At 37.6% G+C, this 14,915-nt stretch overlaps 1 protein-coding gene across 4 annotated transcripts in view; it reads right to left on the bottom strand.

Moving 5' to 3' along the window:
• The window catches only part of Papola (poly(A) polymerase alpha), a 74,927-nt gene that overhangs the window by 15,575 nt on the left and 44,437 nt on the right, over window positions 1–14,915 (bottom strand). For all 4 annotated transcript variants that reach the window (XM_042692754.1, XM_042692752.1, XM_042692753.1 and 1 more), the window contains exons 13-17: window positions 14,644–14,697; window positions 13,996–14,115; window positions 11,933–12,042; window positions 6,322–6,443; window positions 1,032–1,174 (exon numbers count right to left, since the gene is read on the bottom strand). In XM_042692754.1, the coding sequence (XP_042548688.1) occupies window positions 1,032–1,174; window positions 6,322–6,443; window positions 11,933–12,042; window positions 13,996–14,115; window positions 14,644–14,697 (549 nt within the window). The remainder of the gene's footprint in view (window positions 1–1,031; window positions 1,175–6,321; window positions 6,444–11,932; window positions 12,043–13,995; window positions 14,116–14,643; window positions 14,698–14,915) is intronic.

Here is a 14,915-nt window from a genome sequence, read left to right on the forward strand (position 1 = left end):
AAACATAATCTTGACAGTGGAAAACACTATTACTCTAGGGAGTTAATCTTAACAAATCCCTTTGAAAATATGGTGGTATGATAGGATATAAATAACAGAAAATAGTACATAGCTGCATAAGACGTATAGACATTATGCAGAAATATAGCTTTATTGGGTTGTGGGCATAGCTCCAAGTGTTAAGAGTGCTTGTCTTTATACTTTATAAACTATAACATACCCCCTTTGGGTTCAATCCCTAGTTAGTGTCAGCAAGTCATGTACATATGGTTTTATGCTTTAATTTTATAGCTCTAGTCATATATTGATATTGTTCTCTTTAGGGGGGATCAGTAGTACTCTTGAACTCAAGAGTCTCACACTTGCTAGGATCTGTCCCTGAGCCTCTCTGTGCTCAAGGCTAGCGCTCTACCACTTGAGCCACAGCACCATTTCTGGCTCTTTTCTGTTTATGTGGTACTGAGGAATCAAATCCAGACTTTCATGCATGCTAGGCAAGTAGTGAACCACTAAGCCACATTCCCAGCCCACTCAACTCTCTTTGCTTTAGCTTATTATTTAATCATTAATGGTTTTATAGACAACTTCCCCAAAGTTATGATGATAAGCAGCTTGAAGACAGAAAAATGCTTTTGTGACTTTTGTCTCTTCTAGCATTCCAAACAGTTCACTCTCTCTATTCTAACTGTCTAAATAAGGATAAGTCAAGGGGTATCAATTCCGAAAAAATGAAAATCAAGCATATACATTAGTATACATATATATTTACTGACACAAAAACTAGGAATTGCAGTTTAAAAGAACATGAGTGGAATGGCTAGCTGTGGGGTGTAAGTTTAATGAAGGGGTTATGATCAAAGTACATTTTGTGCATCTATGAAAATCTCACAATGAAGCCTATTATTTTGTACAATTAATTTATGCTAATAAAAAATAAAAATTAAAATACCAAGAGGTGGAATAAATTTAACAGGGTAAACAAATGACATATGATGAGAATGAGAGTAGCTTGTTTCAGATTCTCTGCTTACCCCTGAGAGCTGCCAGAACTGTTCAATGGACTGGTCTTCATAGCACTAGTAGGTGAAGGCACAGACATGCTGTTATCACTGTCCATAGACAAATCAAGGCTGCTGTCATTCAGAGCTGTTAACTTGACTCCTTCTGTTGAATGCTACAATCAAAACAGTATTTAATTAAATGACTATGCCAACCAGATTATTTTTCCAACCACATATTTGAATTACAAAAAAAAAAAACACCCTTCACTTACATAAGATTTTTACTAAAAGACACAGATCAGTATGTTTATAAAAACCCCAAGTGCCATAGTTCACTGTAAAGGCAGACTTGGGAGTCACATGCCTCTTGACTTAACTACCATTCCTAAATGAAAGAAAAGTATTATATGAGCATGAATACTCACTATAAGACAATGCAAACTAAAAATCACTGCAATGTGAAAACACATAAACAACTATAAACAACTAATAAACATGACATGTTAGGATTAAATGCCTACTTCTTGCAAGTGGGATTAGAAGTGATTTTTACAATTACCCTCACACAAGTGCTAGTGGATCACACATGTAACCCTAGCTACTCAGGAGGCTTACATTTGAGGATTGCAGTTCCAAACCAGCAAAGGCAGAAAAGTCCCCAAGAGACTCTTATCTCCAATTAACCACTCAAAAACCAGAAGTGGAGCTGCTGTTCAAAACGGTAGATTACTAGCCTTGAACAATTGCTCAGAGACAGTGCCTAGGCCCTAAGTTAAAGCCCCACAACCGACGAAGGAAGGAAGGATGGAAGGAAGGGAGGAAGGGAGGAAGGGAGGGAGGAAGGGAGGGAGGGAGGGAGGGCAAACAAAGCAAAGAAAAAATCACCCTCCTCCCCATGGCTACTAACTTCAAACTCCTGGGCTCTAAGGATCCTTTCTGCTTTGGTCTAAAGAATGATAGGGAAACAAAGATGCATAATCATACCAACTATTTATAGCTTCTAAATTATCCACAGTAAACGTAAGAAATTACACAAATTCACAGAATTATCAAATATAATTTGTCACTCAGTATTTTTGGGGGGAGGAGCGTCAGTCATGGGGCTTGAACTCTGGGCCTGGGCACTGTCACTCAGCTCTTCAGCTCAAGGCTACAGCTCTACCACTTGAGCCACAGTACCACTTCTGGCATTTTCTGCTTATGTGGTGCTGAGGAATCAAACCCAGGGCCTCAAGCACTCTACCACTGAGCCACCTTCCCAGCCCACTCATTAGTATTTTGTGAACAAATAAGCCTCTCTTAATAAAAGCAAGAGATTTCTAGTTTTCTAAATCCAATTTAGATTTTAAATGGTATGTTTAGTGGTGTGTATTATCCTGTGAAAAACAAAAGCAGGAAAATTTTCTGAAAACTATAAAAATATCCACATACAGAATTTAATGTTCAAGTCAAAGCACTTCAAAACAGGCAATGCAGGAAACACCTTGACTCAAAAAGAAAACAAAAACAACATGATATTTTCATGGGGTTAAAGATAATTGGTAAGTGACATAATATTGGTATTTTTTGGTCAGTTGTGGGGGTGTAACTCTGGGCCTGCCCTCAGCTCTTCAGTTCAAGGCGAGTGCTCTACCACTTCAGTTACAGCGCCACTTCCAGTTTTCAGGTTTTAGTCTCACAGACTTTCCTGCCAGGGCTGGCTTTGAACCGTGATCCTCAGATCTCAGCCTCCTGAGTAGCTAGGATGACAGGCGTGGGCCTCCAGCACTGGCTACAATATTAATTTTTGCTACCAAGTGTTACTACTATATTACAGATTCCCTCAGCTTCATTACTTCCCCCAAAACATCTAACCTCAGTATTTACTTCTCTACAGAAACTTTTGGTTTGGGTTTTTTGTCTGTTTGCTTGCTTGCTTTCTGTGTTGTGGATCAAACTCAGGTCCTCAAATGTTCATAAACTTTCTACCACTGAAATATACCCCCATACCTATGTGGGTGTGGTTTAGCATTCAGTTGCCCCAAAGGCAAGATTAAATTCTAATCTTTTTTTTTTAATTGTGGCAGTACTAGAGTATGAACTCAGAACTTGAAGCGCTATACCACTTGAGAAATGGCCTCAGAAACTTATCCCTAAAAAGAACTCTAATGTAATTAATTAAAATAGATCAAATAGCAGGAATGGTGGCACAAACCTGTAATCCCAACTCTTGGTAGGATCACCAGACCCAGGCCTACATAGAGAGACCTTGACTCAAAAAACCCAGTCCAGAAAAAAGAATAAAGTACTAACTAGGTAAGAATTTGTAGGGGCTGGGAAAGTGGCTCAGTGGTAGAGTGCTTGCCTTGCATGCATGAGGCCCTGGGCTCGATTCCTTAGCACCACATAAGAAAAAAGAAAAAAGCCGGAAGTGGCGCTGTGGCTCAAGTGGTAGAGCACTAGCCTTGAGCTGAAGAGCTGAGGGACAGCGCCCAGGCCCAGAGTTCAAGCCCCACGACCAGACCCCCCCCCAAAAAAAAAAAATTATAAAAGATTAGAAGTTACTATTTAGTTATAAAATAAAAGCATCTAATATATGAAATGGGTAACAATTCTTATTGAAAATATTCCCAATCTTACTCTTCATCAGACATCAGAAGGATTTATTCAGTAAGTAATTACACTTAATTAGTATACTGAATTCTATAGAGAGAACAGCATGGCCAGGTGACTACTGTGCCACCACTAGGGATCATTTCCAAATAATTTTCTACCAAATTTTCTAATAAAAAATAAATGAAACAAAAAACATACGAGAGAAACTAGTACACATATGTTTCAATCATACATAGATCTAAAACTCAAGCTCTTACTATATGACTTTGAGCAAGTTTCTTGAACTTGCTTCTATTAAAAAGTTCTACCAACATGCTGGCTAGAATACTAACCACAAAAAAACAACTTGACAACAAGTGCTTTATAAACTAGCTGAACAGAAGCTACATGCAAATGTTCATAAATTTAGAGTCCCAGACACTGGCTACTACTTTAACAATAAAAATAAATTATTTCAGGGAATACCATAGCCATACAAAGAAACACTGAACAGTCACTAAAATGGTAACTTAGATGATCGCAATATAGGTAAGCACAAAACAAGGATAGGTCAAAAAAATGTTACAAAAAAATGAAACCTTTAAACTTTGTACAACTACTTGAATAATAAAAAAGGCAAAATTAACAAACATTAGTTTAAAAAAAGTATGATTACAAGGAAAAGTATATAAACTAAAATACTAAGACCAATTATAACAAAATGAAATTAGGTTTCATAAATGTTTTTCAGCAATAAAATCCTAATCACAAATAACTCTATTATTCAACGTTGATTATACATACAGAAATATTACCTTAATATAAAACATATTAAACTACAGTTAAGCTATTTACTTATTCCAAATATTAACTGTTACCTAATGACAAGTTTAACATTTAATAAAACAAATAGCTAAGTGTTAATAATCTATTTGCAATCACTTCTGAAAATAAAACGTGTATGTACCTTTATACATTGCAAATTTCTGCTTAATTAACTGCTTTAACAGACTGGCAATATTGTATTAGCTCTGGATATATATGGCTCCTGCTTAGCATATGCAAAATGAGGCTGTAAGTTTAACAGCCAGCACTGTCAAAGAAAACATCATATCTAAGTTCCTAAACGTTTCAATCCTTTAGGATTGGAATGGTGGCATACACCTAAAATCCCAGCATTCTGTATGCTAAAACAGGAGGATCATGAGCTCAATGTCTGCCTAGGCTACACAACAAGACCCTACTTCAATTAAAAAAAAAAAAAAAGTCATTTCAGACATTCCCTACTACCCAAATATCATTATACCCATTCTTAAGCTTAACTGATGGCAATTCGTCACAGTAATGGAAGCCAGTGTAAGCAAGTCCTGTGTTAGGCAGTACTCTTAACTTAGTTATTTACTCAGGTGAAAATATCATGCCTGGGGCTGGGAAGGTGGATCAGTGGCAGAGCACTTGCCTTGCATGCATGAGGCCCTGGGTTCGATTCCTCAGCACCACATAAGCAAAAAGAAAAAAGCTGGAAGTGGCGCTGTGGCTCAAGTGGTAGAGCGCTAGCCTTGAGCTGAAGAGCTGAGAGACAGTGCCCAGGCCCCGAGTTCAGGCCCCATAACCGGACCCAAACAACAACAACAAAAAATCATGCCTATTTTATCAATGAGAGCAGTGAAAAAAAAAATGTTTGCTAGATAAATTGTATGAGTGTTAGAGATAGGAAGCAGCAGAGCCTGAATCTATACTCCAGAGACCTCATGCTTAATTTCAATGCTATCATTTACTGTGTTTTGAGAAACAAAAAGTCATAAAACCTCATTTTTCTTTTATATTAAATTCATTTCCAACTTCCCAACCCCATGCCTAGTTACCATCCCTGAATACAGTGATTATCACTGTAACATGTTTTCTTTTATATTCTCCCCTAAACAAGTTGTGTTTAAGCTTTTCATATTAAGAATCAAATGACACATTGTCATCTGTGTCGATTTTCCTAATATATGCAGCTCTACTAAATTACTTCCACTGCTGTGTAAGTTCTCTATTTTTGAAATCACTTCAGAATAAGATTGTTACCTATATACTAAAAAATCACAATATGCTCTCTGCAAGCCTAGAGTAGGTAAAATGTCTCATAAGTAATTCAAAAGGAAGCATAAACACCACAACATTTCACCTTTTATAATCACTAACTTTTCATTTTCTTTCTTTCTTTTTTAAGGGGAGCTGGCCTTGAACTCAAAATCCTCCTGCATTAGCCTCTTCAAGCCAGGATTTACAGACATATAACAACATGCCAAACATATCTTTTAATGCTTAAACTATATAGATATATCACATTCACACATGCACACTCACACACACAAAATCCATTTATATTTGAAAATGCAATGTGCTCTATCCACATGTAACCAGACTACTTGGATTGTTTTCTGTTTAAAAGAATTCAGACATGTAGAAATTTAATGGCAAAAAAAAAAAGACTCTTTTTTAAAATAAGAGAATCCAGGTATGAACAAAATAAAGATGATGCATCACCAGTAATCTCTCTGAAGTTTGAGGCAAATATAAAAACAAAAAAACTGATTAGAGCATGATATTATATATTGAAACTATTCCATAACAGACTTCTTTACTACTGGCATTAATCTCCAATATGATCTATTAACTAAACCTAAATTCTGAAATACTGACAGACTAGATGCATACAACATTATGTTAGCAATGCTGTTTAGGTACTTTCTAAATTTACCTTTTTCTTTTTCTGCAGCACATGGTTAGGTAGTAGCTGATGGAGTTGCTTTCTTTTTACATGCATTGCAGCAATTTTCATATCCACCTCAAACATCTTGCTGTTTATTGCTTGCCTATAAACTATACAATTAGAAATTGTTACAAAAATACAAACATTTTAAGTAAGGCAGATTTAAACTCAGAAGAGAGTATTCCAACTAGAGATTTCTTTTAATACCAATATTGCTTTATCTATAAAATTACAAGATCAAATAAATGCATCTGTAGTACTCTCTAGGTACTATACTGAAAATGAACCATACAACTAGTATTGGGAATGGGAGGGAGAGAGCGAGGGAAAGGGTGTCATTGTCCAAAAATCAATGTACTCTTTACTTATGTGTAACCCTCTCTGTACATCATCTTTTAAAAAGCCTATTGTTGTTGTTTCTTATGTTTATTATGTTCATCATGAGTCTTAAACTTTGGGCCTGGGCACTCTCTCTGCACTATTTACTTCAAGGCAAGTGCTCTACCACTTGAGCCACAGCACCACTGCCAGTTTTCTGGTGGTTTATTAGAGATGAGTCTCACAGACTTTCCTGCCCAGGCTGGCTTTGAACTGCAATACTCATATCTCAGCCTAAAAAATCAGATCAAGGCCTATCCCTAATCTGATATAATTCAGTGCTTTAAGTAGTAGCTTGGAGGAAAACTATTTTTTAACCTATGCCTTTTAATGTTACCAGTGTAATATATGTTACACCACCTATGTAACACATAAAACACAATGATTATCTAACTTCTTAAAACGTGTACCTAAATATACCCTTGTATAGGAATGATAAAAATGAGATATTTATATAATTCAAATAACAGAAATGACAGGTACAAAAAGAAATGTGAGAAACGGGTAAGCATAAATTTTCCCCAAACAGGAAATTTCAGTCAGTTATCTTAACAAACACTGGTTGTGTATCTATATTGAGGCCACATTCACAATGTTGTTCCTGGAGATAGAGCAGGAAATAAATTAAGACAAAAAAGTCTCACTGGAACCTTACAGGATTAATATTCTAGTACAGAAAATAGAAAAATAAAAAACATAAAAACATACTCTGGAGAAATACTATGCAAAAACTGAGTAGGAAGCGTAATGAAAGTTAAGCCCAGTAACTTAAGTTTAACTAAAAATTAGAAGAAAAAGCAAACATCAAGAATCAGATGTCCTGAACTTGAGGCTAGCTCTAATGATGTAGTATTAGGACAACAAGTACAAGGTCTTCAGTTCAAATCCCAATAAACACACACACACACACACACACACACACACACACACACACACACACACACACACACACACACACACACACACACGAGAGGGAGGGGGAGTAGTGGGGGAGAGTGAAGGAAAGGAAGGGGGAAGGAAGAGGGAGAAAAGGAGGAGAAAAGGGAGAAAAAAAGAGAGAAACATATGGCTCAGCAAAATTTACTTTAAGAAACAACAAAAAAGCCAAAAGAAAGAGGAAAGCAGAAAATTATACTCCCTCGTCTGCAACTTTAAAAGTCCCAAACCTCCTGTAAGTGGTCCGTATAACTGGTATTAAAACCTATCTAACACCAGGTACTGCTAGGTAATCCTAGCTACTCAGGAGGCTGAGATCTGAGGATCATGGTTCTAAGCCAGCCCAGGAAGTAAAGTCTGTGAGACCCTATCTCCAATTAACAACCAGAAAACTGGAAGTGGCACTGTGGCTCAAGAGGTAGAGCACTAGCCTTGAGCTGAAGAGCGCAGGGCCATTGCCCAGACCCAGAGTTCAAGCCCCATAACCAATAACAACAACAACAACAACAAAAACAAAAGTGGAGCTATGGCTCAAAGTGGTAGAGCACTACCCTTGAGGAAAAGAACTCAGGGACAGGGCCTAGGCCCTGAGTTCAAGTCCCACAACCCACAATAACAAAACAAAACAATAACCAAAAAAACCCTCATCTAACATCCCTAACTTCATTAGTAATTTTTCACCTTTTACTTTTGCTACTATGAGTATCAATGGTTCTCTGAAAAATGTTTGGTGATTAGCAAATGCTGTTCCAAGTACCTTTAGTATTTCCTAATGCTATTAATGACTGTCTCCAAAACCTATGGACCGTGAGCTTTTTTTTTTTTTTTTTTTTTTTTGGGGGGGGGGGGGGTGTCCAGTCGTGAGGCCTGAACTCTGGGCCTGGGCGCTGTCCCTCAGCTCTTCAGCTCAAGGCTAGCACTCTACCACTTGAGCCACAGCACCACTTCCGGCTTTTTTCTTATGTGGTGCTGAGGAATCGAACCCAGGGCCTCGAGCATGCAAGGCAAGCACTCTACCACTGAGCCACCTTCCCAGCCCCGGACTGTGAACTTTTAACAGGAGATGTTATCAGAGAAAGTAAGATGACCACCATAGTGGGTAGAGGCTTGCAAACTACCATTAGGACTTGTATTTTTGGTCTTGGTGCAACGGATAAGCCTTCATAGGGTTTAAACAGTGCAAAAAACAATGACCCAGATAAGTAAAATAGCAGTAAATACCAAGAATCTCAATTTATTTCAAAAGAAAACAAATTTCATAATGGAGTAATACTAAGTAGGGGAAAAATAGCAATGATGTGTTTCCAGGGTTTCTAACTGGAAACAGCTGGAAGAGAAAGATTTGGGGGTAAACATTTGTATTATGGGCATATTAAACATTTTATTACCAAAGGATACTGTTCAAATTGCCAAAATACAGAGCTTAGTTACTTCCTTTCTAAAATACCTACAAGATTTGGGAAGTTTTGATGATTCATTAGCACAACTTTTAATGAGTAGTTCAGCTTACGAAGTACAAAACTAACTTTCTATCAGGCATCTTAATCTGTCTGTTCACAATGAAACAAATTAAGAAAACCACAATTTTTACTTCAGAAACACCACTTCTTTGGTGCTCATGAATAAATATCACCCAAAACAAACTATCTTAAAAATCTGTAGAATTTTTTTTATAGTCACAGTAACTACGTTATATCTAACAATATAGACAATTCAACCTAGAAAAGAATCATACAGCATATCCTACTTAAAATCCTAAAGGTAATAACCTATTTGGCAATCATCTGAATAACTTAATTCAATTTTATAAGAGTATAACTATCATGTTTATTAAAATCATTGTACTGGATGCTGTCACTCAGTGACAGGAGTACATGTCTGGCATATCCAAGGCCCTGGGTTAGATCCAAATCCCTAGCACAAAAAGAAAAAAAATAATCTCACCTACTGATTTGGTGTGTTTACTTCCTAATTTTTTCATGTTAAAAACACCGTTGATAGCTATCAGAATGATTACAGACAATACTTATCCCAGTCAGAATTCAAAGGTGCAGCATTTCTAGTGATTCTTACACACGGGTGACATCACTCTACTGTTTTGTTTTTGTTTTTGTTTTAATATATATTTTGGTGCCAGTCCTGGGGCTTGAACTCATGGACTAGACGTGGTCCCTAAATTTCTTTTGCTCAAGGCTGGCTCTACCATTTGAGCCACAGTTCCACTTTCAGCTTTAATAGCATAGTAAAGTCTCAGAGACTATTCTGCCAGGGCTGACTTAGAACCCTATTCCTCAGATCTCAGTCTCCTGAATGGCTATATTACTGGCATGGTCCTTGATTTTTTTTTTTTTTTTGGGGGGGGGGGGAGGGGTGCTGGTCGTGAGTCTTAAACTCTGGGCCTAGGCATTATCCCTGAGCTCTTCAGCTCAACGCAAATGTTCTACCATTTGAGCCACAGCACCACTTTTGGTTTTCTGATGGTTAACAGGAGGTAAGTCTCACAGATGTTCCTGTCTGGGCTGGCTTTGAACCTCGATCCTCAGATCTTAACCTACTGAGTAGCTAGGATTATAGGTGTGAGCCACTAGTGCCCAGCTTGATTTTTTTTTTTTTCTTTTTAAAAGAAAGCGTGGTCTGGGAAGGTGGCTCAGTGGTAGAGTGTTTGCCTTGCATGCATGAGGCCCTGGGTTCAATTCCTCAGCACCATATAAGCAAAAAGGAAAAAAAGCTGGAAGTGGCGCTGTGGCTCAAGTGGTAGAGAGCTAGCCTTGAGCTGAAGAGCTGAGGGACAGTGCCCAGGCCCAGAGTTCAGGCCCCACGACTGGACCCCAAAAATAAATTAATGAATTAATAAAAATAGAGTGTCTTACTACTTAAGGCAGGCTGGCCAGAAACTAGTAATCATTAGTCTTTCTCAGGCTCCCAAATAAATACCAGGATTACAGACTTGTATCACTATACCTGGGTTACCTGGACTTAATAATGTTTTATAATATCATTGTATTTATCCCCAGGGGCTACGTTCCCAGAGCACCAGGGTATGTCTACAAACCAGAGTACTGACTCATTTTTTTTCTATACCTTCAACACCTAAGATAAAGCTTAATTAATTATGCACAGAGGAACTAGTAATTGTGCACAGTGGGACAACCAATAATAAAAAAGAAGTTATGACAATATACTGGAATAAAAAAATTAGTGTAATTGGGATGATTTAAGATGCTATGTTTATGTGATGGAATAAAATAAATAAACATTCTGACACCCTATTAGGCTACTATGAAAAGGTTATCTGAATATAAGCACTGCAACACAGCAATTGTCTGATACAGAGGGGGATTACTAAGTGACTAGCAGATGCATGACCCCCACTGAGGATATCCTGTACACATAAATGATTTTAGTTTCCCAGACAGAATGAAGCAGGACAGTACAAAATTCCATCAGGATACTCTATACTCACGCACTCTCTTTCATGTTCTGCTAGTACAAAGGGTTTGAACTCAACATCTTGTGCTTCCTAGGTTGGCACAGTGCTGCTGAGACAGCCTCACAGCATGCAATTTGAAACTTGTGATTTCTGGAATTTTCAATTTAAATCTATTAAATCTACTGCTTGTGGCTAACTTTAGTAGAAACAGAAGTAAAGGAGAACTACTATATTTTGTTTCCCCTTTATACTACAACTACCCTATATCACACTATTACAAATTCAGCTCCATCAATTTCTAAGGTTGATAATGATTGAGACAGTCAGACTCAATCTGAAAAATCTGTAACATGAAGGGTTTTCTAATTCCATAGGGAATTGTAAACAAATTAAATTTAAAATGACTCTACCTTAAGTTTAAGTTCATTCCCTATAGAGAAAATCATCAATGTATAGTGCACATTGCTGAAATCATTAAGATAATTTTAATGTTTTCTCTTTTGTTTTGGTCAAATGGGGGTTTCAACTATGGGCCTGGATACTGTCCCTAAGCTCTTTGTGCTCAAGGCTAATGCTCTTTCACTTTTGAGTTCCAGCACCACTTCTGGATTTCTGGTGGCTAATTTGGAGATGAGTCTCACTGACTTTGTCTGGGCTGGCTTTGAGCTGCTATCCTCAGTTCTCAGCTTCCCGAGTAGCTAGGATTATAGTCCTGAGCCACCAGATCCTGCAAATGATCATTATTTACTAGTCTCAATTTAACTCTTTATGGCAAATATCACTAGTAGTTACTGTGCATATCACAACAAATTCAAAATACAAGCACTAGAATGGTTTAAGCAAGTAAAGACATACCTGTATCTGTGAAAGACTGAATATCGTAAGTAAGATCAACACTGAGATTTTCAGAGTTCTCTGTTTTTTTAAACACCAACCCAATCACCCACATAGTGCGAAATTCTTCCCTGAAAAGAAGAGCAACACGTTAGGCAGAATTCATGAAAATATAGCTATTAATTGAGTTGACAAATCCCAAACCCAAAGTACAAAGTTTCAAAGTCCTTACCCACCCATACCTATCCTTTAATATTCCTGTGTCTAACCATTCAGACTTCATAACAAACATCTGTGTTTCTTTCAGTGATGATTCTCAAGTATCAAAAAGACAGGAATATACAAAATTATTTTCAAATAATAGGGAGAAAAGAATGTTTTTCTCAAGTTAGGCACCAGTGGCTCACACCTATAATCTTAGCTACTTTGGACACTGAGATTTGAAGACCTCGACTCTAGGAGAGTCTGGGCAGAAAAGTTCCTGGGAGGGGCTGGGAAGGTGGCTCAGTGGTAGAGCGCTTGCCTTGCATGCTCAAGGCCCTGGGTTCGATTCCTCAGCACCACATAAGAAAAAAGCCGGAAGTGGCGCTGTGGCTCAAGTGGTAGAGCACTAGCCTTGAGCTGAAGAGCTGAGGGACAGTGCCCAGGCCCAGAGTTCAGGCCCCAGGACCGGACCCAAAAAAAAAAAAAAAAAGAAAAGAAAAGTTCCTGGGAAACACTTATCTCCAATTAACCACTCAAAACCTAAAGTAGAACTGTGGGTTCAAGTGGTATAGCACTACTTTAGAGCAAGAGTGTTCGGAGTCAGAGCTGGGAAGGTAGCTCAGTGGTAGAGTGCTTGCTTCACATGCATGAGGCCCTGGGTTTGATTCCTCAGCACCACATAAGCAGAAAAAGCCGGAAGTGGCACTGTGGCTCAAGTGGTAGACGGCTCGCCTTGAGCTGAAGAGCTGTAGGACAATGCCCAGACCCAGAGTTCAAGCCACACGACCGACACCCCCCCCCCCCAAAAAAAAAGAGTTCAGAGACAGTGCCAGGCCCTGAATTCAAGCTGACAACCAACATACATACATACATACATATATTCATACATATATACATACATAAATAGTGAGATTAAATGGGAGACTAGGGTAGTTATATAACAAAATCTTGTCTGAACAAGACTATTTCAGAACTATGAAAGACCTAAGACCACCTAAGCAATTACTGTAAATACCATAAGCTTAAATAATCCTTTCACCTTTATTTTTCTGCTTATTTTTAGTGGCAATTGGGCTTGCTAGCCAGGGCTCTACCACAACCACAGGCTACTGCTGATTTTTTAAAAATATTTACTACTAATACTCCATAAATCCTTCCAACATAGACATGGTCTCTAATTAATAACAGCAAATGACCTATATTAATACCCTTAAAACAAAAGTCTAAGCTTGTACTTATTTACATGTTTTCCCAATGGTTCAGAATCCATCACAAATCAGATTATTTCAAGATCAAACCAAATCACTTCCTTAAGATAAAAAGCAAGAAATGACATTTGGTTTAACAGTTACTTGGGAGAAAGACAGAGAGGGAGAGAGAGAAATAAAATATTAAACATGTCCCTTCCTAGGTATTGGGGGCTCAAGACTGAAAACCTTAGCTCCTAAGAAAACTGAGATCTGGGAATCACAATTCAAAGCCAGCCTGGGCAGGAAAGCCCATGAGATTCTTTATCTCCAACTAACTACCAAAACAGCTGCAAGCGAAGCTGAAGCTTAAGCAGCAGAGAGCTCAGGAACAGCACCCAGGCGCTAACAAGTTCAAGCCCCAGGACCAGCATAAAGATAAATGAATTATTTCTAACAGTGTTAAAGCAGACCTGAAGAATATTAACTATAATAATAGGCATGTCATCATTAGAAACTATGACAGAAAATTTGTCCTGATTTTCTTCAAGAACATCTCATGTAAGCTGATGGGGAAACTAAGTTATAAATTGTGAGTTGGTTATGGGGCACATGTTAAGAATAGTGAGACTAGTTATAAAAACAAACTATAAGAACTTCTATGATTAAAGGATAGCAAAATGGATTACATACTTGTCAGGATTTTCTTTGGGTGCTGGAAATGACTGGGGATTCACATGAGCCAGTGTAATAAACTCGTTCTTCTCCAAGCTTCCAACCAGAATTCGGATTTTTGATTCAACCAAGCCCACCCTGAATAAATGTCACTTAGTATTAAGAAAAGTTTTTATTGACTTCATAAAAATTCTCAAATACACAAACCAAATGTTCACATAAAAAAGCAGTATGTCATATATAACTAAAACACATACCCAGGCAGTTCAATTGGCTGAACTATTCTCCCAAATATAAAACCAATAGCCTTAAAATGAACCTAAAAATGCTGAGGTAGAGCAAAAGTAAGGCATGCTTCCTTCTCCAAACTGGAAGATTACTTAAGATAACCCCACTAGTATTTAAGGAAAGATTAACAACCTGAACCAAACCACTTTAAGTATGCAGCCAAGAAATGATGTTTTTATAAATAACATGTACAAAAAATGGTAAATTGCATATGGACTCTCTAATTTCAATGCTTTCATCAGAAGTAGTAAAGTTCCATTTATGAGCACACAAAATTGAGTGGGATAATGTTAAAGGCCACCCCCAGCTTCTCCTGTTCCATGCTATCTGATTCATTCTGAAGTTTATTTTTTCCGCAAAAATTATCTTACTACTCACCATTCTAGGCGTTGTTTTTCCGTTGGTGCACTTGCTAGAAGTACAATATAATGCCTTTGAAGATAAAGACAACATGCTATTTATTTTATTTATGGGCTTTGTGTTGGATATTAAAACCACAATGAAACATATACTTATAAATCAACAACTTGGCAGCAGAGAGGCCTACAATCTCAATATGCACATAAAATCCTATGAGCCAAATTTTATACTTCTAATTACTGGAGTTACATTTTCCTGAATGAAAAAAGGTGATTTTATGAAGAATTACC

This window comes from Dipodomys spectabilis, unplaced genomic scaffold (assembly GCF_019054845.1).
Source record: "Dipodomys spectabilis isolate Male_0828 unplaced genomic scaffold, ASM1905484v1 ptg000157l, whole genome shotgun sequence".
Taxonomy (NCBI): Eukaryota; Metazoa; Chordata; class Mammalia; order Rodentia; family Heteromyidae; genus Dipodomys; species Dipodomys spectabilis.